We start from the raw sequence: 21,952 nt of genomic DNA, 5'->3' as shown, positions 1-21,952 counted from the left end.
CCATGGATACAATAATACTAACACCTTCCTGACACCATACAGTTGGGAGAGAGTGAAAAAAGGAAAGGCCGTGCCAAGTCTGTCAGTTTTTATAGTCATCACATAAGCCCTCTATCCATCCCTCTTATCTACTTCTCTCTCTATTAATGAACCCACTGCTGTCCTTTTATTCAGCAGTATTTCTGTCCATATCCTGCTGTGGGCATATTACATTAAAGAAGTTACCAGGAAATGAAAGTTCTAACAAAGTGTCCTCTTTTTTTTCTGTCCTTCTCTAAATATCGCCACCATCCTCTCCATTTCTCTATCCACCTCATCAGCCAAAAAGGAGCAGGAGGGTGGAGACGAAAAGAAGCAGACACAGAAGAAGAAGGTGAAGGAGCTGAAGATTCTTGACGCCAAGTGTTCACAGAACCTTTGTAAGTCCGCTGGCAGATGACCATTTGTTTGAAAGTCTCAAACCCAAACCAGTCTCATTGCTTTTTCCTCTAGTGAACTCCCTCATTGAAATGCCAACAATTATGCATATTCAGCCAAGTCCTGATTGGAGTTGATGTTTGACCAAAGTTGTGTCTTTGCTTATACAGCTATTTTCCTGGGATCTTTCCGTATCCCTTATGAAGATATCAAGAACGCCATCCTGGAGGTTAATGAGAAGATCCTCACAGAGTCCATGGTTCAGGTAAAGAGCCCAAGTATTGGTGTATAATGTTCTGTGTTTGCATCTATTCGTGTACTAAATGACAATGATGTGAACAGTTTGTTTCCTTTTTATATTTCTTTGTTGTGCCTTTCAGAGTAGATATGTTTAGTTTGTATATAGCTGTTCAAATCATAGAGTGAAATATAATGAATAGTGTAACTAGTGAGCTTATAGTATTCTCCTGTGACAGCAAGCATCGGCCTCATTGATATGTCCTTCAGCAAGACATTGAATCTCTACCTGCTTCAAGGTTGCTGCTCATTAGCTTAACCTTCTCATTGATTGTCCTTCACAGTGGGATAAACTAAAAAAATATTTTTCTTTCAAGGGTCAATGAATCTCTGTATTTGTATTTTGTGTAGACCCATGTCTCGCTGAAAAAGAAAGTTTGTGACACATGTAAGTCACACAAACAAGTGTCACCACATCCTTTTTAGTTATGTATATGTTGCTCTCATTGCCATGTAGAACCTGATCAAACAACTACCAGCACCAGAACAGCTGAGTGTCCTGGGAGAGATGAAGGATGAATATGATGACTTGGCTGAGTCCGAGCAGTTTGGAGTAGTGGTGAGGACACACACACACACAAATGAAAACACACAGAAAACAAAATAATTTCTTTTTTGTAAAAATTATATAGTTTGAATTTGCAGCTGACTTGAAAATGACAAGCCACTAACATAGCAGGGAAATCAGTTTAATAGCAAACAAGGCATAGAAAATGCTGAAATACTGAGATAGTCATACCGTCGTCAGTATATTAGACACAGGAAATCTTCACACTGTTAAACACAGACTGCTTTGTTCAACTGTGGAAGATGTGAGTAATGGATGAAATCCCCTTCACTCACTCACACATACACACATAATCACGCACACACACGCACACAATCTATGTGGCAACGAACATACTAGGAATAGGTCTCAAAACCCCCCACCCTCTTTTCTTTCTCCAGATGTCCAGTGTGAAGAGACTGATGCCACGGCTTCAGGCAATACTGTTCAAGCTGCAGTTTGAGGAACAGCTGAACAACATCAAGCCAGATGTGGTGTCTGTGACAGCAGCCTGTGAGGAGCTCAGGAATAGCCAGACCTTCTCCAAGCTGCTGGAGATCATCCTCCTTGTCGGCAACTTTATGAATTCTGGCTCCCGCAATGGCAAAGCATTCGGCTTCTCCATATCATACCTGTGCAAGGTAAAATAAAAGTGTAGAGATGCTAAACACACACTATGAAAACCGGATGACTTGCATTTGAAAGGCCTTTGACCTTACATACGTTGTTCTTCCACAAGGTTAACACGTTGAGTAAAAGATGCAAATACTGACTCTCATAACAGCTTTCACTTTGGCTTTACTTATTTTATATTCTGAATTATATTTGGATCTCATAATCAGCTGATATAAACAAAGACTGTGATCCTTTGGCCACTATAATACCCTTATTATACATCTGAGTGATGAGATGAGAGTGGTCTACATAAAAATGTATGTACTGTATATAGATAGACAATATGCAAAGGTTTTCCCCTTATGTCTTTTCAAAATTGCCCATAGTGCTGTATTATATATAACACAGATATCAACATGTACAGATGGCCCCATAATTCCTTCATGAGCACAGCTATGCCACACCAAATAGCTTATCCTGGTACTATTTTAGGATTTCCCCTGGATCCTCACAAGGTTACTGTGGCACCAAGATATGGGAGTTGAGAAGAGTTGTAATGAGCTAAGTTCTCAAAGATGGAATCAAGCTGATTTAATATACATTTCCTTTTTGTTATGTAGTATTTATTCTATCTGCCAACAGAAATGTGCAAAAAACTGGCAGCACATACAGACATTCTGTAATATATCTGATTGATTGCCTTTTCGGTGTACCCTGTTTAAACTAACCCTTCTTCCAATCAGCTGCGGGACACCAAATCAGCTGATCTGAAGCAGACACTGCTCCACTTCCTTGCTGATTTGTGCCAGGAGCAGTATCCTGATGTCATGAACTTTCCAGAGGAGCTCATCCACGTGGAAAAGGCCAGCAGAGGTACTTGGGACATCTAACTGACCTTTATACATTCCTGTTCCCACTTATCATCCATTACAATCCCTGTTGATACAGTGTGTTCCTACTGTTTCAGCTGGTGGCACTGCATACCCATCCTCTAGTGTCCTTTCCTCAGCTTCTTTTTCATTCAAAGCACCACTTTTGTCATATGAAAAAAATGCAACAATCAATCATAAGCCATGTATGTAGGTGCTCTTCATCATTAATGTTTCCCTTATGTCTCCTGCAGTTTCTGCAGAGACACTTCAGAAGAACATAGAACTGATGGGTCGTCAGATCAAGGGCCTGGAGAAAGATCTAGAAACCTTTCCTCCTGCACAAAGTGACAAGGACCAGTTTGTGGAGAAGATGTCCATATCCTCTTAATTCAATGATGTATTTAATATAATTGTTTCAGCAGTTACCTAAAAGAGTTTGCTTACATAAAAATTCAGTCCATTGATTTTGTCATGATAAATTAGAATTGTTATCTTGTAAAAGCATAGAAATATTGGTTCTGTGTTCCTTAACCCCATGTCTTTACAGTTTTGTGGGCACCGCCCATGAGCAGTATGAGAAGCTGGATTTGATGCATAAGAATATGGAGAAGCAATATACTGACCTGGGAGAGTACTTTGTCTTTGACCCGAAAAAACTCTCTGTAGAGGAGGTCTTTGGGGACCTCAACACATTTAAGAACATGTTCCAGGTGTGTATGTGTGTTTGAGCATGTGAACATACAAATCCAACACCTGATTTATTTCAAAAGTAGGCTGGTGTCTTCAGTCTTTTCTGACCACCCTCAAACTAAATTCTTACACATACTGCACAAAGACATACACACAGGAGTAGAGGAAAAAAGTAGATGAAAGAGGGGGAGATGAAAGACAAATGTCAAACCAGGAGGAGAAAGAGGACACTGTGCACCTGTTCATATTGACATAATATTGAATGAGAGTGACTCAAATATATTGTCAGTTTATACATCAACTGTGAATGTGCTGTTTGGGAGGGCCCCGCAGAAGGTAACTTGTTTTACCAGCTGTTGTAGATAACCGCCATCCACTGGTTTTGAAGTTTTGTTTACATACACAGATACCCATCAGATTCATCATACATCTGTCTTCTTGAATTTTGAAATTTAACCTTTATTTGCTTACACACAGTCTGAAATGTTCTCTTTCTATCGCCTCCCCTCTCCCTCCACCAGCAAGCAGTGAAGGAAAATCAGAAGAGGAAGGAGGCAGAAGAGAAGATCAAGAGGGCCAAGCTGGCAAGGGAAAAGGCAGAGAAGGAGAAGGAGGAGAAACTCAAGAGGAGCCAGCTCCTTGACATCAACGCAGGTCACAATTGCTGGATCATAACTGTTTACCTGCATGTGATTGAAAGAGAGAGAAACACACTCCACATCTCTGTTTGTATTTCCCTCAGATTCCAGTTGGGGGCAGTCAGAGTCCACACTTCTGTAGAGTGTGTGTGTGTGTGTGTGTGTGTGGGTCTGTGGGTCGGTGTGTGTGTGTGTGTGTGTGTGGGTCTGTGTGAGAAAGAAAACCCCATCAGCATTTCTAGACCATACTTAATCTAATGTTGATGACCTGTGTTTTGAAGCAAGCAAGTAACAATGAAGCTCCTCAGAAAGTGAAGACAAGGAGACTGTTCTTCTCCTCCGGTGAATGAGGGATTTGCGTCCATAAGAGGGACTGATAAGAAGCCAAAATCTCTTTATCACCAAAAAAAAATCACACGCTTCCTATGAAATGCTATTATACTTATAAAGATGCTGGCAGCATATTGTCCTGTATTACACACACACACACACACATATTCTGACACTCATCCCTGTATACACAGAGTTAACACTCTGCATTGCAGACACATTTATGCACTGGCACTTTTCCCCCCTTCCCTCAGACTATGACCTAGTTTCAGTACATTCCTTTTCACTCTGGCTCCAGTCGGGTTCTCCTGGGACTCCACAGTTCCACAGTCGAAATTTGCTACAGCGTCAGTACACTCTGTGTGTGTATGAATGTTTGTGTGTTAAAACATTACTGTCTTCTACTTGTGAACGTTTCTGTTTTGCTTTTCCTGTGTGTCGGAGAAATGTTGTGCTGGCCAAAGTGTGTCTGTACTGTGTGTGTGTGTAAGAATGTGTATCTGTGTGTCTGTTTTGTGAACCTCTTTTATAAAAAGTCTCTCTGGCCTTTTCTCCAAGTGCTCCATGTTCCAGCTGGCTTCTCCTCTCCTCTCTTTCTTGCTTTTGTTCCATCTCTCCCTTCTTTTTTTCCTATCCCTCCCCCTGTGTCTGTCGTTCATTTAAAGGCCATTTAAACACACAGTAAGCACTCAGAGGCTCCACTTGGAATATTTTGTCTCTGTGTTTAAAGCATTGAGCAGAAGTTTTGTGGTAGAAAGTAAGTTAGTCAAATTTCATGTTCAGCCTCTAGAGGCATGCATGAATGGAACATAATAGTGCTTCAAAGATGAGTGTGTGTGTGTGTATGTGCATTAGTTCACTAGAGATCATTTACATACAGGTGGCATATTTGACTACCCCTGTAGCCCAGAGTTATTCAACACCCCCTATTTAAATTCAACCCCACACAAATCCAGCATACACACACCTTGTCTTTTTTCTGTATTTGTTTACTCATTCTGAATTACTATTACACAGTGGATGTTTTCACCAGTGACTCTTTTGCACATCAGTGACTCATTTGCATGTTCACATCCTTCTTTTTTTCTTCTTTCTTTCCATCTCCCACCAGTCTGCTCGCATACCATATCTCATGAGTTCACTGAATGTTCCTCTCTTTCACCTTCTGTCTCTCTGTAAACATGATATCCCAGTTGTTGGTTTAACCCTGGAAGGTCAGTGAGTGTTTGCTGTTTATGGCCTTGTCATTCCTATGTGAGTCAGGCAGACAGACAGCCACTCATTCAGTGGAGCCTCACATTGCACATGTGCTAAGCATGTGATAGTAGTTATTGTAAATAACTGATTCTTCTGAGATTCTTTTGTAGTACATATTTCATTTTTTGATAAACTTAATATTGAATCAGTGCTTACTCAAGTTGTTTGGCTCTCATGAAACATAGAACTGCAGGGTTTAATGTACCAGCCTGGCAGAGTGTTTAGGTGCCACACCCATAGGTCCACATCCCCAAGTTAGGTCTTTGCTGTCATTTGATTTGATAAATTCTGTCTACTACCTCAATAACAAATCCATCCTTGGCTGTCATACACCCATCTTTGGACATATGCCAGACTACTTGGGAACTGACTATTCCTTATTTTCACAGCTAGGTGTCAGTACTGTCTGTAAAAGATGGTGTGAGGCTGTGTATTTTTTTTTATGTGACAAAGGGTGTGTGCATGTGTGGTTTACACTCCCACACAGATGCTGGTATGGGAACTGCCACTAGGAGTGCTCGAGCTCCACACAGAGAGAGCAAGTGAGTGAGTAGTGTGGGGGAGGGTAAGGTAAAGAGGAGAGTAGGGCAGCAGATGCTCTCTTGGAGATTAGACTGTGTTGTTGTCTCTTAAAGGAGGGGGAGAGGAGAAAGGCACAGAGTGAGAGAGGGGATGAGATGGGATAAGCCTGGGTAGCCTGATGTCTCACCCCAGGCGACTGTGAAAGAGGGTCACAATCAGGAAATCATTGGGAAAATGGAAATTCTTTCTCTAATCCACTTCAACACAGTCTTTCTTTCTCATATTGTATTATTTATCTCTGTTTTTCTTTTGGTATTTGTCACTCCTCTTTTCTCTGTAATTTTTTCCATCATCTGTTATTTGTTATTGTGTGAACATCCATTAGGGGTGCTATTGCTCCACACAAGATGCTGCCCTCACTCTGTTTGTGTGTGTGTGTGTGTGATTGTGTGCCAGATAGCATGTCAGATCAGAGAGATCCAGAGACACCTTTAAGAGCTCATGATCCAATGCTATTACACTAATTAATCCGTCTTATGTTCTTACTTGCTGCAGGCAATACCTCGCTTAGCGTGTCATGTACTGTAGGTGTGTGTGTGTGTGTGTGAGAGCACGTCTGTGCTACTCCTAATCCATGTGGTTGTTGCACTGAGTCGGACTATGGCCACCACTGTTTTTAGGTCATTTCAGCATTGACTTTATATTGATTGTCAGTAACACTATTAACCACAGGCCTATTCCAACAACAAAAAAACATTACCAAGAACACATGATTATGAACAAGAGATTGGACAAAATTAGCCCTGTTACTAATTGCAATCAAACCAAACATTGTAAGTCTTCCCTCTTATGAAAAAAGACTCCTTTATGGCTACATCAAGTAGTTTTTCTCAATGCCACACATAGAGACAGAGTATAGAGCTGTATCTATAATGCCATAGAGTGCACTGGCCCTAGGACTTTCTAGTTTTAGTTCACTGGGTCAACAATGAGCCTGTTTCATACACAGCCAGGTCATTGTTTGGTACCACTTCTGCCTCCAGTGCATATTCACAAATAGGTTTGTGTCTCTGTGTGGTTTAAACCAACCATGTGATTAGTGTAAGTGGAAATGTGCCAGATGTGTTTCCCCGGAAGGAGAAAATAATGGCCTACATCATTTTGTGCAGTTCCAAGACATGGACATCGAGGGGTGTATGTGAGCTACGGAAGGCTTGGGGAGTGTAAGAGAGACTTTCTCTGACGTGACAGGCGAGACCACAGACCATCTGCTACATGGCTTACTGCAGGATTAAATATTGTGTGCTTGTATGTGTGTGTATGTGTGTGTGTTTGAGCAGAGCTATGTTTATGTTTGGGGGTTGGGAGGTGACGACATAAACCTTTAACCCGCAACCCCACTGCCCCCTTTTACAGACCCCCCCCACTCTATTCAGGTTCAAATAGAAATAATTAAAACCATCTGCCTGAGCGCTGGGCTGTGCCACTGAATCCTGCCCCCAAAACAATCATGACAACGCTCACATACTTTCAGACACTGCCTCCCCTCCCAGTTTGGCCCCCCTTGTCTGATTTAAGGCCACTATATGTAGATACAGATATAAACAAACACACAAACAATGAGACCACCCATGCAAACTGTACCTGTAGAAATACAAAGATACAAGGGTCATTTCTAGCCAATACTCTTTTTTTTTTTTAACTGTAAGCCACAATTACTCTTTCATTCTGTGGTATTTTTATGTTTTGTTTATATGTATATGGTTTGGCATCAATGGGTGTGTCTTTCCAATAAGGGTGTGTTTGTGTGTTATCGCCTTTAAAGTGCAGTCTGTATCCTCTAGCAGGGACAGAAGCAGATCTAGGTCACTGCTTATCTGGGTTAATGTAGCTAATTTGCCATTATGGCCACGTGGCTGGTAAATAACTCTCCTGCCCACGTGTGTGTCGGCGTGTCTGAGAGAAACAGCGATAGGTAGATGGCTCTGCAAAACCCCCAATTACTCCCCTGGTGTTGAGAAAGAAAATGACTGTATTTCAGGGTTGTATTGATTTGAAATATCAAAAAAGTGGAGTGTTGTGTTTGACATAAATAAAAGCTTAAATGTGACTCCACATGTTGATTTAATTTGGTATTTGTTGATTCCCTGCTGATATCATGTTTTGACATTGTGTTTACAGAGGGTGATGAAACTGGTATCATGGATGGCCTCTTGGAGGCACTGCAGTCCGGCGCTGCTTTCAGGAGGAAGAGAGGACCACGGCAAGCAGGTACTCATGCACAAGCAGAACAGTAAATCTTCACAAAACATGCAGATGTTTCAGAGTGTCATGTCCTTCTTGATTTACAGATTTCTCTTTCCTTTCACACACATTCATGGTATGCATGCTATACTGAAGCACATGTGGCATATGAAACTCATTTATTCCATCTCCATCTTTCTTTCCGCCTTTGACAAAACACAACAACAGATTTGTTTGTGTTCTCCTGTCTCTGTCCCATCTGTTGCCTGGCTCAGAGTCTGTGGGTTGTGGTAGTATTCTTTGGCAATGGTTACAGGTGGCAAAGCCAGCTCCACCAATGCCTGGCACAACAACAAAAGAAGAGGCTGCCAAGGGTGGGTGTGGGCAGTAAGATACTTAAGAGATGAGCAACTGGTGAGGGTGCAGTTGTGGAGTAGGAAAATACAAGAGGAATATAAATGTCGAACTATGGAGGATAAACCAGAGTGTGGGTAGAAAGTCCGAGGAAGTGGATAAGACAGTGGACAAACACATGATTCATCAGCTGACTAAAGCTTGGAGAAAATAAGTTTCATTTCAAAACACTGTAGATTATTTTAGGAAAATTTTATTTGAGTAACACCGATCATTAATTTCGACTTTTCTCATATACTGGTACCTTATTTTGGAAATGTAACTGTCAAGAGGGCTGTGTTCTGATCATGTAAAGTTTCTCATTAAAGTCCTTAACGCAAATCACATGTTCCACATGGTTTCAGTTTTAGGTGTAATTTACCCTGAATGTGTTGTACATGAAATGATAAAGTCTTAAAACCTGTAGTGTGAAAATACTACTTTTCCTTTCATCTTGTAATGAAAAATGGGACACTGTTTTTCTCATTACCAGGCCAGCCACAAGTCTATGTCCTGTGTGTTTCCTGTATGTGAGGACATACTGCTGTGCACCTGTATTGATTTTCATTGAGGCCATGTTGTTCAGTCTGTAAGCTCACAGAGGCAGACCAGTAATCTGGTTAGCGACTCACTGTAATGCCTGTCCCACAGCCCAATCTAGTTACACTCACTTATTGGAAACTAAAGTATCTTTCTCCTCTATGTTCTGTTTTTTAAACTCTAATATGCAGCAAGTTTCGTGGATAATATGAGGTAGTAAGCCCATGCAAATGAGAGTCAATGTGAGCAGTCAGGATAGTAACTTTGTAACATGATTCCTAGTGTTAGGGAATTCATATGTAACCATGTGAGTGGGAAAATGTCCAGTGTCCATTAACTGAGAGAGAGAGAAAGAGCAATCGACTCTGTGTGTGTATGTGTGTGTGGGTTGAGTATTCACACATAAGAGAGGTTGGGGAAGAACGTGTGCAACCCAATCCTTCCCTCAATAGAAGCCAGATGTGAAGCAGTGCTCCAGAGTGGAATAGCTCAGAGTCAGAGGGTAGAATTCTCTCTGTCTTTCTGTCTCTAACTTTTTGTTTCTCTTTCTTGCTGTCTTTAACCTTTTATTTCTCTTTCTTTTGGCCTATCTTTCCTCCTTATTTTTCTCTCTATTGCTAAATACATTTACATAGCCTTTTAGCTGTAATTGTGCATAGTAGTAAAAGGGGTTGTGACAAGTGGTCCTCAGTTGTCCACTAAGTCACACTGAGACATACTCCAAGAGCAGTAAACACTCTTTAATGACAAACAGCTCAGGCTCATCACCACTAAACTGGCGGAGGCAACAGTAAGAAGGGGAAATATAAGGAGAGGAGGGAGTGGGGAAGGAGCAATGTCTTGAGAAAGAATGGGGCCCACTTGAGGGTTCAGTCAGTCACCCATAGTACGATTTGGCCACCTCACACTCTTAACAGGAAATACCTGAACATGTGTGTGAGAGAAAGGGAGAGAAAGTATTCTTCACTGTGCTCACATCTCTGTGGTAGGAAAGAGAAGGAAAATATAAGTGGCTGTATATATATATCACATCTCTACACAGTGCCTCCTCCCTGTCTGCTCTCTTTGCCCATCTTGTCATTTCTGTTTTCTTTTGCCCATGTTCAGAGTTTTCCATGCTCATTGAGGAGGGTGTGAAGCCTTGCTGTGGTTTTTTTTGGAATATCAGCTTTGTCGGGAGTTTTTATTTTCTACACTGATGTTTAAGGGCTGTTCCTTTCAAGTGATCCACATCGCTTCTTACAGCACAGGAAGGACCTTAAGTCCTTCACCTACACAATAGCAGTGTGTCTTTATGTTTGGCTTTGTGAATGTGTTTGTGCACGCACATTTGGTTGGTTAGTTGAGTCAGAGATCTTAATTTAGTAAAAAAGGAGGAGGCACATCCTGACTCTTGCTCAACTGATGTATGTCTGGCACTACTGGGGCCACAGGCCGCCTCCATCAGCAGGCTTAAAACACTCCTATCAAGCTCATATATGAATTGAGTGTATTTTTAGTGTTTACTCCATAACGATTCTGTAAAACTTGCTGCACATAGGGCAAAAAAGTGGATAAAGAAATTTGAAAATAAAATTCAGGCCTAATTTATTCTGTATCTAGTATATAATATCATAGTCCAACATCCAGGAAACAGTTTTATTTCAGTTTTAATTAATTTTCTTGGGAAAAAAGGTAAAAAAAAATGGGACTTTATGATGGAAAAGATTGTGTCTAAATAGAGGTCTTGCACCACAATATAACTGGACTCAATTTACTTGACTGTACAGATTTTGGTGTGTTATGCTAGTGACAGCTAATGTAGCCTCCAGCAGAGGAGCAGGCTACAGGGGTTTGGAAACCTCACTTCTTTCTAACTTTCTAACTTTTTATCCGGTGGGAGAATCTTGCTGCCTTAACATTGAGCTTAAAAGCCAAGTCAATTATATTTATAAAGCCCAAAGACATAATGTACAAAAAGCACTTTTAATCAGAAGAACAAAACAAGAGTAGTAATACAGAGAAGAAGGATGGAGAAGGCTAACATGGAGCTTGTGTAATCAACATTGTATGTTATGTTGACTTACAGCGTAAACAATATTTTTTTTCACATTTGGATTAACTTGGTTTACTGTTCTTTGAGGGTATAGTATAACTCACCATCAGTGGTGTATTGCTGGGGACCCAAGGACATGCAGTGGTGCAATTTGGACCCACGACACGTTCAATATTAATAAACTTTGAATAAACAACGAATAGCACTCTGTGCAGCAGTGGGATGGGGCATGTCATCAGCACAGCCAGAGATCAGAGATGTACAGTGAGTCAGAAAAGGCGTGAACATGGCGGGCTTGGACACGCGACATATTTAAAGGGTGGTACATTTGTTTTTGAGGGTTTTTTTAATATCATTCTGTAGGTTCACATTAGTGTTCCATATGTATTCAAATCAGAAAATTCAAATTTTGGTCAAAGTACGTATGTCTTAGCATCAAAATGCTATTTTCCCAAGCCCTTCTAAAAAAATTTTCACATGTGACCTGATGTAGGTTTCTGCAAGATGACATTGCTACATATAAACTGATATAAACCCTCTAGTCCGTCTAGCATGCAGCCACAAAGACGGACAGAGCATTCACTGTTGCTGCTGCTCTGCTAAACATGCTAACAGACACACACAGACGGAGCAGGGCAGAATCCAGTGTGACTTGCAGGTGTTATTTGTCCTTAAGCTCCAGCTCTGTTCCCGGCTATCTCCTGCACTCAGCAGCTGTGTGTCCCTCCGCTCCATCCGGTGCATTTATAAACAGTAAAAAGTAAAAAGAGCAGAGCGTTGACGTGGTGACAATCCTCCACTGCTGGAGTGTAGCTTTTCTCTGAATCTGGAAATTAATTTGAATTAGTGTTAATGGATATTCTTACTCAGGATAAAATTTGATGATTTGGAAATTGCACAGGGAAATGGCTAAATGATGTTAATGGCTTACATGATGTGCGTAATGGTCAAATAATGAAAAAACTGAGTGTGAATGTTAAACCCTCAAGTCCTTGCATGTGCTGTTTTTACCAAAAATTATTTATGATTCTGATTTTTTTGTACTCCATAATAATAAAAGCATGAGCACAGCCAGCAATCAGAGCTGTACAGCGAGTCAAAGAAAAGTTTTTTTTCATAGCGCGCTCTAAAAAGAGAAAAGTAGACAGCGAAAACAGAGCTTTTAATCAAGAATGTACAGACTCTTAGGCTACTTCCCACGGGCAGTTCAAAACCAGTATGTGAGAAAAGATTCACTATTACTGTACTTAACATCTGTGTTTAACTTGACAATGTTAGTTTCTTTCATGTTGTTGGTGTATATATAGTTCTTCTTACAATGTAAATGTATTCATCAAGCTGCTGCAGCATGTAACATCTAATCAGATCAACTACTCTATACACCCAGGCACCCAGACGTTGTTTCATCACATTACCATCCATATATGTAATGTCTCAAGAGCGTGAATTCAGCTTGGTCAACACTGGAAGATTGCTAAAGAAATTATATAGCATGTTTGATAACAAACAACTTGTCTGAGATGAGATCATTCTAACCCCCTCAAAGCAAGACAGGGGCTGAAAACTCACTTTGCCTAAAGGCCAGTGTATAAAGTATGAAGTTTGTATATTTTTCTTGACTTACTGTGTTGTCAAACATGGTAATAACAGGTGAACAAAGAAGACTGATAAACATGAAAAACGAGTTATCAAGCTGCAGGGCAAGCTTAGCTGTACACATCAGATTCTATTGTAAATACATTGACATTTTAAGCCTTTCTGTGACATTCTTTGAGCACTGCCCTTACAAGATAGCATGTTGTGACAACATACTATATACACCTACCCACAATGCAACACAAAACAGGTATAGGCAAACGTGAAAACAAATGTGATGAGTGAAAATAGACTCCAGTGGAGATTTACAATGCTGTCAAAAACAGTTATTTGTTTACTGAGTATGTCATAATCTCGCATTTCATCACACATTAATACATTAATTGTCTTTAAAAAACACATAAATGCTAACAATGCACATATTTATCACATCAGGGGTCTATTCATTTTTTAATCCACGTTCACAAACATTTAGATGTTTTATTAGCACAGATAATGTTCCTTGACAACTGGAAGTATATTGTATCTAGCAATAAGTTATTTTATATAAATATACTAATCAAAGAGTGGCTTATTCTATGTAGTTTAACCCTATCAAATTATAAAGTGTGCTTGTGACACATCTGTTATGGTTTAAAAGTTCCTCTTAAGCTCAAGTCATGATACTAATATAATGAAAGTGATGTAAGTCAACATAGGAGGGTGTAACTAACTTGTGAATACAACTTATAAGTCACACATTTTATGGAACCCAAGTTGCTCAGAAAATTGTCAAACCTTTGGCTCGAACAGCCGTCAACCCTTTTATCTGTACTCTGGTCTGTGAGCTGGCCTGTGTGACATCATTCAATGAACAAAGACTGAAAAATAATCCTGTACCATCACATGAAATGTTCAAGTGCTTTTTATGACCATCTCATGTACGGTACATATAATGGCACACACTTTCTGCCAAACACATTCTGTATTAATGCTTACGAGCCCTAAAACATCACATCACATTACACTGTGTGACATTATATTATAGTTTTAGTTCATAGAAAGTTAATTGGTGAGTTTAGAATTTTAATGGGAATTATTGGCAATTGAACCAAAAAAATCTTCACTTGTAATAACAAGTATATATTCAAATATGTATTTGAGGATTGATATATTATAGTTTAGTGTGCATTAAATGGCTTTGAAAGCATGGTCTTTGGGAGCTATAAGTGTGTGCCCTCGTAATATAGACGCTTATAAACACTTATATCTCTACTACATCATGCAGAAATAACAATTGTATTATTATTTTTGTCTTTGGAGCTAATTATTTCCATTGTTCATGTTCTTTATGACGTCAAGTGTCTCCCTCCCTTCCCCTCTTCTCTCTCTCTCTTCCCTTCACAGCTGTTTTGACTGCAAACATCACCGACTTGATTTTAAAGGCCTGCCGAGGGCCTATTGAGTGTGGTGTCATGCTCATTGTGTCACAGCAGTGTGACTGAATGGAAAGCCACGAGGCTGCGGAGGCTATATACCCCCTCACCTTTGACCTGTACCTCAGCTCACTGTGTGTGTTTGTGCTGGTTGTATAGAACAAGCAGACTGCATGGGGTATCCTCAGCTGTCTACCCTCCCGTCTGTCTACCCCCCCCTTATACACATGCAGACAAAACACACACACACCAGATGCTCGCATGCCAATACAAAGACACAATTGGATGTTTGCATACCAATACATACACGCAAACAGACACACTACGTTCCAGAGGACAAGACAGCCTTGCATACTTTTTCAAACACATCACGTACTGACTTTCTGCTCTAGATTGTTAGTTCAAGGTCTGTTCGTGTCCTTTTGTATAAATACAGACATGTCAGCTTGGCTACATTGCCCTAATTTGTGTGTGTAAGTGTTTAAAGCAATTTAAGGCCACTCGTGTGTAGAGGAATGGCATGTCTAAACACTCACTATAGACCCATCTGCTGGGTCACGACCCTTGCCAGAACAACCAATGACAGTAGCAACTAGTTGACAAAGCACCAATCACAACAGAGCAACAAAGATAAAGGGGATAGCAACAATAGAGGCACACGCTGGCTCTGCAGACGGTCTGCTCTCACAAAAAAAAAGAAAGACCCCTACAAAGATCTTTGCTTTCACAGATGTTCACACACAGACACACACACACACACACACAGGTGAAACAATTCAGACCAATAGGAGAATACTCATCAATCAATGCTTTACTGAAGCAGTGGTGACGTCACATGCATACTTAACATCCACTGAGACCATAAAGGAGCAGCAGATCACACACATGCACCAGCTGAGCCCATTCGCTGGCATGAAATACATTTTTCCACATCAGAGCTAACACACAGCCACTAGCCTATAGCAGTGTTAGATGACGTCACACTTTTCCCACAGTCCTCTAGTGCAGAGCAGCAGTGTGTTACTCAGTGCGGCCTGAGGAGGGCGATATAAGTCCCTGCTTAGATGGAGACACTGATGGAGGTTCAACCTACATCTGCAAATACACCATCCTTCCAGTCCTGACACTGTTGTCCGTGTTGTCATGTGACTGTGGCTTTGCTGCAGCTGCTGTACCGACAGTATCGCGCTCCTCATGGTGTCTCACGCTACATCTTCCCTCTTCCTTCCTTTGCTGTTATACACTCACCATCTCCATTCCTTCATCTCACCAGTCCCACCTCTCCGTCCTATAAATGTCTCTCCTAAATGCAGTATACCAAGATGGCTGTTTCCTTGTCAACCATTGGTATCATGACCTGCAGCCATATATATTTTATAATTATTAGGTTTGTAGGTGTGTACAATCTGTGACCTGAGGAGGTGGACATTCTCTGTATCAAAGCCACTGAGTTGGTTCCTTGTTGCCTTCTTGTCTTCAGCTGCTCCACACTTGCATGCCTGTAAATTCTCTCCTCATTCATCTCCCTGTTTCATTGTTTTCCCTCCAGAAGGGCAGCACACACATACTGTACAACAAAGTGTTCTTTCCTTCATCAGGCAGTCATTATTGAGACTCCTGGAGTTTAATGTGTTACAGATGATCTTTTCACTTCACTCTTTGTGCCCCTGATTGCCCCTTAGTGTGCAAACACACTCATTCAATCTCACGGCACCAGTAAACAGACCTTTGTTGTGAGTCTCGACGTCTCATTTCCTACTGCTGCACGACCAGGCTTCATGCCAAGCACATGGGTTATTTAGTCAACATCACAGATAGTTTGTGGATACGACACACATGCTGTGAATTTCCTATGTTTGTGGTGCCACGTGTTAAAGGGGTAATCTGGAGATTTAGTGTTGCATTGTTGCCCAATCTGTTTTAAGTCAAAAGGAAAACTCCCTCCAGAGCCATAGAAAACATTATAAAAAATATTTTCACAGGCTCAGTAGTACTCCTTGTGATGAGTAAACTGAACCTCTTATGTGAAATCAGTGAAGGGACCCTAAAGATAAATAGTTAAGTCACCATCTGACTGGTTAGGACGTTAGTTTATTCATAGATTATTATTCATACACTTCATTTCCAATTGAAGGTTACTCAGCTGTTGGATCTGTGCCTACTGGTGCAAAACTAAACTATTTTATATTTTTTGTTTGACTAATATGTAGAGCTGCAATGATTAGATGATTAATTACTGACTAGTTGATCAACAGAAAATGAATCTGCAACAATCTTGGCTATCAATTGATTATTTTGAGACCTTTATAAAGAAAAAGATCCATATTCTCTGGTTTCAGCCTCCCAGATATGCATATTTGCTGGTTTCCTTCATCTTCTACAGGTGGTAACAGATTGTCTTTGCGTTTTGGACTGTTAGTTGGACTAAATGATGACGATCATCTGATGATGTCATCTTGTGATGTGCTTTTTCACCATTTTCTGACATTTTATTGACCAAAGGACAAATCAGGAAAATAATCAACAGATGAATGATAATTAAAATAATCTATTAGAAAATAACATCCAGTTTAAAACCATTTCAAATGAACACATTTGGAACATGAGGGGTGGTGTTGGTGGAGGGATATTTGAGTTCAGCTGAGAACCAATGATTTACTTCATGTAATAGGACATTTTAAAGTAACTCGTGCTCGATTAAACTCGTCTGTGAGGTGATGTATCTGCTGTTTGAGTCCCTGCATCTTAACTATGTTTAAATATAGAGAACATTTGCAAATCTGCTCTGAGAATTTTCCTCTCACTCTTTTAATCTGCAGGTTTCTGTCAAAATCCATCTCTTTCCCATGCTGCTTTCAACGCAACAACCCTCTGATCCTGACTCTTATCCCCATCTCTCTCTCTCTTCCTCCTCTCTGTCTTCTCTCTCAAGAGGAAGTGGAGGAGGATGAGAGCAGAGGAGCTGGGTTGACAGTCTTTGAAGAGCTTTTCTCTGCGGGTTGGATTTTTTAGGACAGGCTCGGCACAGAACGCTCACATATAACAACACCCACACTTGACACACACTCTTTCTCTTGGTTTTTGGGTCATTTGCATAATTTCTAATTAGTAAGTTTATGAGTAAGGGAGAGGTTCAGAAAGGGATGGAAATAGATATGAAGTATGTGTGAGAAGACTAAGATATAGCTGAAGTCTCCCTGAGCGTTGGTGTTTATGATGAGAAGAATCTGTGTGCCTCCTGAAGGAAAGTGTGTGAGGTGATAATTTGACACCCCAGCTGTTTGTACTGGTCTGTCCGGCTGAGGCTCACTTATAAAGAAGACAAGTCAACTGTGAACATGGTCTTTAAATCTCCAAATCCTCCTTCTCCTCTTTCTCCCCAGACTCAATTGTGTCTTTGTCACAGCTAGTTCTGGAGACCTGTTTGGTAATTGTATGTGTGTGTTGTTCCTCCATGAGAACCATGTGTCATGTCTTGGGTTGTTGTTTGTGTTACCATGGTTCATCAGCATGTATATTTCTATTGATTTGCATCGTGACTTTGCTTATTTGGCTTGAGGAGTGAAAAGTTGTGATCATAAACCAGACGCAAAACAACAGCAAACAAACACAATCTCCCACTGACCTATATAATTCAAAATGGCCGCTGGTGCACAGCTGTCCTCCCACACAGGAGAATGAAGAAGGGTAAAGGATATAGAGGGAGGGAGGGAGGGAGGGAGGGAGAGATAAAGGCAAGGCTGATGTGTGTGTGTGTGTGTGTGTGTGTGTGTGTGTGTGTGTGTGTGTGTGTGTGTGTGTGTGTGTGTGTGTGTGTGTGTGTGTGTGTGTGTGTGTGTGTGTGTGTGTGTGTGTGTGTGTGTGTGGGAGTAGAGGAAATAACATGAACAAGCAGGTAGAAGAATAGAAACAACAGCATCCTCAGGGCACAATCTGTCACACTTGCTCTGTTTCTCCGTCCGTCCCTGCGCATCTCATACGTCTCCTCACTGCATCCTCTGTTTGTCTGTGATATATTTTACTATTTATTTCTGTCATATTTTATCCTCCTCTTACTCTCTCTCTCCATATATGTTCGTCTCATTCTTTAATCGTCTCACAGCACGAATCATCGTGCTCCTCATGGTGTCTCACACTACATCTTCCCTCTTCCTTCCTTTGCTGTTATACACTCACCATCTCCATTCCTTCATCTCACCAGTCCCACCTCTCCGTCCTATAAATGTCTCTCCTAAATGCCTCTCCTTCTTTCCTCATTTTTTCCGCTGTGTCGAGATCATGTGGAGTAGGTCTAATCTGTTCAAAAGCAGTGAGTTGCTCCAGATATCGCACTAATCCACGCACATATACAGCCACACCATTAAGCTATTAGTGTGTTTGTGTGGCATGGTAATGCATGTGTGTGTATGTTGTAAGGACAGATAGCATCCATTTTGTGTTTTATCATCCAAAATACATGTCTGTGTCATTCTTGGAGGCACACACTAATGAGTGTCCTGCCACACACTGCTGGTATTTGTGTGTGCAGCCCAGTAGCTGTTGTGTTAACTCATTTAACTGGTTGTCTGTATTAATTGTGATGTTGTGTGACGTTTTTTTTTTGCATGTATGTCAGATATGTCACTTCATAGCATGCACTGACATATCTGTAATGACTCATTGAACCCAGTGGTCTCTTTATTTGTTATCTCACCCTCTGTGTTTCACTCTCTTCCCCAGCCAACCACAGACGAGCTGGTCATGCAGTGACCAACATCCTGGCCAAAGAACTTATGCAAGAAGACACGCCTTCGTCAAGCAAAGTGCCCGCCAAGAAGAAAAAAGAAGAGGAGAAAGAGGAGCCTAAAGTAGAAGGGGCAGAGTCATTAGAGGAGTTACTGGACGCTGCTGCCTCTCGGGCCAATTAGGCAACCTGGGCTGAAAGTTTTTTTACGCATTAAGTCAGTGATATCCAAACACAGATCTATTTATCAGCCATGCCGGGGGCCAATATCAATCTGAGATTAGAGTCAAAAGGCAACCAATTATCTTAGTGAGAAAAGGCCTGTGTATCTCTGGCTCTTGTCTTAATGGGACCATCTTTTAGGATAGTGTTGAATGTGTCTTTTGGGAGGACACAGGGAGATGCAGAGGACGAGGGCAGGGCTTTCACCTCTGTCACAATCCCTGAATGGCCCTCATCAATCTTTGGGTCTTTGCCAATGTCATAAAATGTAATAGCTTTTCTTGAACGTGTGCACATTTCTGTTCATGTATTGTGTCTATTTCTGTTTCTGTGTTATTTCTACATCACTTGATTCACTTATCATTCATCAAAGGGCATCTTGGACTATTCCAAAGACTTACTCAGGAGGGAGCCACCCTTTTTTTTGCGGTTATTTACAAATTTAGACTGGGAATGTCTGGAATTTGGCACATCCTGCAGGTTCTGAATAGAGTTTTCTCTGGATGTTCCAGGCCAAGACCACCTTGCGCTTTTTCACATTTGTTTTTACCTATAAAACATATTGCTTTGTAATTGTCTGACATATTGTACATTGCTGTTTGTAAATTCTAATCATTTTTCTGTATTATTCAAAAAAAAGTGCCAACCATTAGAAAACAAGTCTTGTCATTTCACTCCCAGGTTTTGTGCAGTCATAGTTTGCACTGGGCTTTTGTTAGGACTAGTCCAACAACTTGTCAACAACACTTATCACCGGGGTTTATGTTTCAGTGTGGTTTTTTTGTTTTGTTTTGTTTTGACTAAGAAGGGATTTAGTTCACAGGTGTGCTTGCATGTGGTAAATTTAACATAAAAATGGGGTTTCACATGTCTAAGCTGTGTTGCCACGTTTGCTCACAACAATTTTATGAAGAAAACCTGCTTATTCAATAAACATGAACATTCTCATAATCCGAAGTGGAAAGTAGAGCAAGATAGGAGGAAGGGGGAAGTTCTTCCACAGAGTCAAACCTAGCCTTAGCAGTTTACATGCCTGTGTGTTTTTGTGTATGTGAATGTCTGTGTGTGTGAAGTAAGCTGTCTATATTTAGTTTTATGTGCACAATTGAGTTTCTGCATATGTGTGCGTGTGTTAGTGCATGCAGTTTTGAGTGCGTGTGCTGCCATCTGTAATTACTGTATGGTACCGACCATGCTGTCATAAATGCTAGGTTTCATAAACAGCTCTGTGGTCTTTCTGCTGAGGATATTGCACACTGGAAAAATGCCCAAAAACTGCTGAGACAAGTATGTGTGTTTGTTCAGTTGTCTGTCTGAGTGTGTGTCTATGTGTGTGTGTGTGTATGTGTGTGTGTTGTTCATCCACTTCCCCTCCCACTGAACTGCAACAGTAGTTGCTGAATGTCTGGCCTTGTTCGCATTTGTATTCAGTAGCCATCAGCATACATGTTGCCATGATGTGGTGGTGTAATACCTGTCAGGAATTCTGAGAGGTGATGTCAGCTGCTCCATGCAAAACTTATTCCTATGCAAACACAAAACTGTAATGTGCCCTCCAGCCCTGATACCCAGCCAGCCTCAGGATGTAAAAACCACTGGGTAGACCTCTTTATCAACCCGCTGATTCAAGATTACTGCTTCATATTGCTGTTGATCGCAAAAATCCTCACAGCTCCAAAAGTTCAATAGGTCAGGAATCCAAAACTATTTTTTTCTCAGCAACACCAGCATTTATATGACACATTGCATAAAAAGTTGAACATCTTCGGACATGGAGGAAGTGGCACTTATGTAAATTAAAAGGGCATCATGGAAGAAATAACGTTCAAGTACAGAACGTGTGGAAAACCCTGCTGGTTCATTTTTATCCAGTAACACTGAGAATGACAATAAGGTGCGAAGCCCCATGGATTGTTTGCCTGCTCTTAAGCACAAAATACTTTGTAACTGTATTTAAACCAGAAACACAATGGTTTTTTTCTGTCTGCAAGATTCTGCCCGTCACATAGGTGGACAGTAACAGGTCATTATGTGTACCAACATTAAAAAGAAGAAGATTTAGAAAATGAAAAGGATATCAGAACATCACTGGAATATAAAACGGTTTCTAAATTGAGTCATTCCATTTGTTCAATTTGTTTTTCTTTTTTTAAGAGATTGTTTTTCTATGTGAATTTTTACGGTTGATTATTTTAACATATTTGAATGGAGACACCTTTTTTTTCCAGAGATTGCTCTATGTATACAGAATAATGCACATGGTAATTCTGTTTGCTACACAGAACTATTAAAAATGTCTTAAGTAATTTAACGATGTTATTGAGTCATTCTTTGATCATGTCAAATTTTAAGTAACACGCTCAAAATGTACATGTCTTCTGTCAGAGTAAGAGTAGTTTCCAGCTCAGTTGTATTCCTGTATTTTTGCCAAAGTTGGTTCCTTTTGTAGCATGTTTCTCCAGTACTTCTCTCTCTCTCTCTCTCTCTCTCTCTGACCCCTCCTTCCTCATGTAAACACATTTAGCAGAAAGAACACCAAATAGTCACTGCACTCTTTGAAACTATAAGTTTATTGCCAGAATATAGCAGAGGAATGAAT

At 40.6% G+C, this 21,952-nt stretch overlaps 1 protein-coding gene across 3 annotated transcripts in view; it reads left to right on the top strand.

Moving 5' to 3' along the window:
- LOC122989913 (protein diaphanous homolog 1-like) overlaps positions 1-21,664 on the top strand; it is a 105,664-nt gene extending 84,000 nt beyond the window's left edge. For 2 of the 3 annotated variants that reach the window (XM_044362956.1, XM_044362955.1), the window contains 10 exons: positions 321-419; positions 588-682; positions 1,172-1,273; positions 1,663-1,902; positions 2,620-2,749; positions 3,000-3,124; positions 3,294-3,458; positions 3,960-4,092; positions 8,367-8,456; positions 19,128-21,664. In XM_044362956.1, the coding sequence (XP_044218891.1) occupies positions 321-419; positions 588-682; positions 1,172-1,273; positions 1,663-1,902; positions 2,620-2,749; positions 3,000-3,124; positions 3,294-3,458; positions 3,960-4,092; positions 8,367-8,456; positions 19,128-19,315 (1,367 nt within the window). In that variant the 3' untranslated portion in view covers positions 19,316-21,664. Of the gene's footprint in view, positions 1-320; positions 420-587; positions 683-1,171; positions 1,274-1,662; positions 1,903-2,619; positions 2,750-2,999; positions 3,125-3,293; positions 3,459-3,959; positions 4,093-8,366; positions 8,457-14,379; positions 16,146-19,127 lie in introns of those variants that run through there. The other variant, XM_044362957.1, reaches the window with a different exon arrangement.
- The last annotated feature ends 288 nt before the right edge of the window (positions 21,665-21,952 follow it).

This window comes from Thunnus albacares, chromosome 10, assembly GCF_914725855.1.
Source record: "Thunnus albacares chromosome 10, fThuAlb1.1, whole genome shotgun sequence".
NCBI classification, from domain to species: Eukaryota; Metazoa; Chordata; class Actinopteri; order Scombriformes; family Scombridae; genus Thunnus; species Thunnus albacares.
The sequence above is the reverse complement of the archived record's forward strand: the minus strand, read 5'-3'. Positions and strand labels throughout refer to the sequence as shown.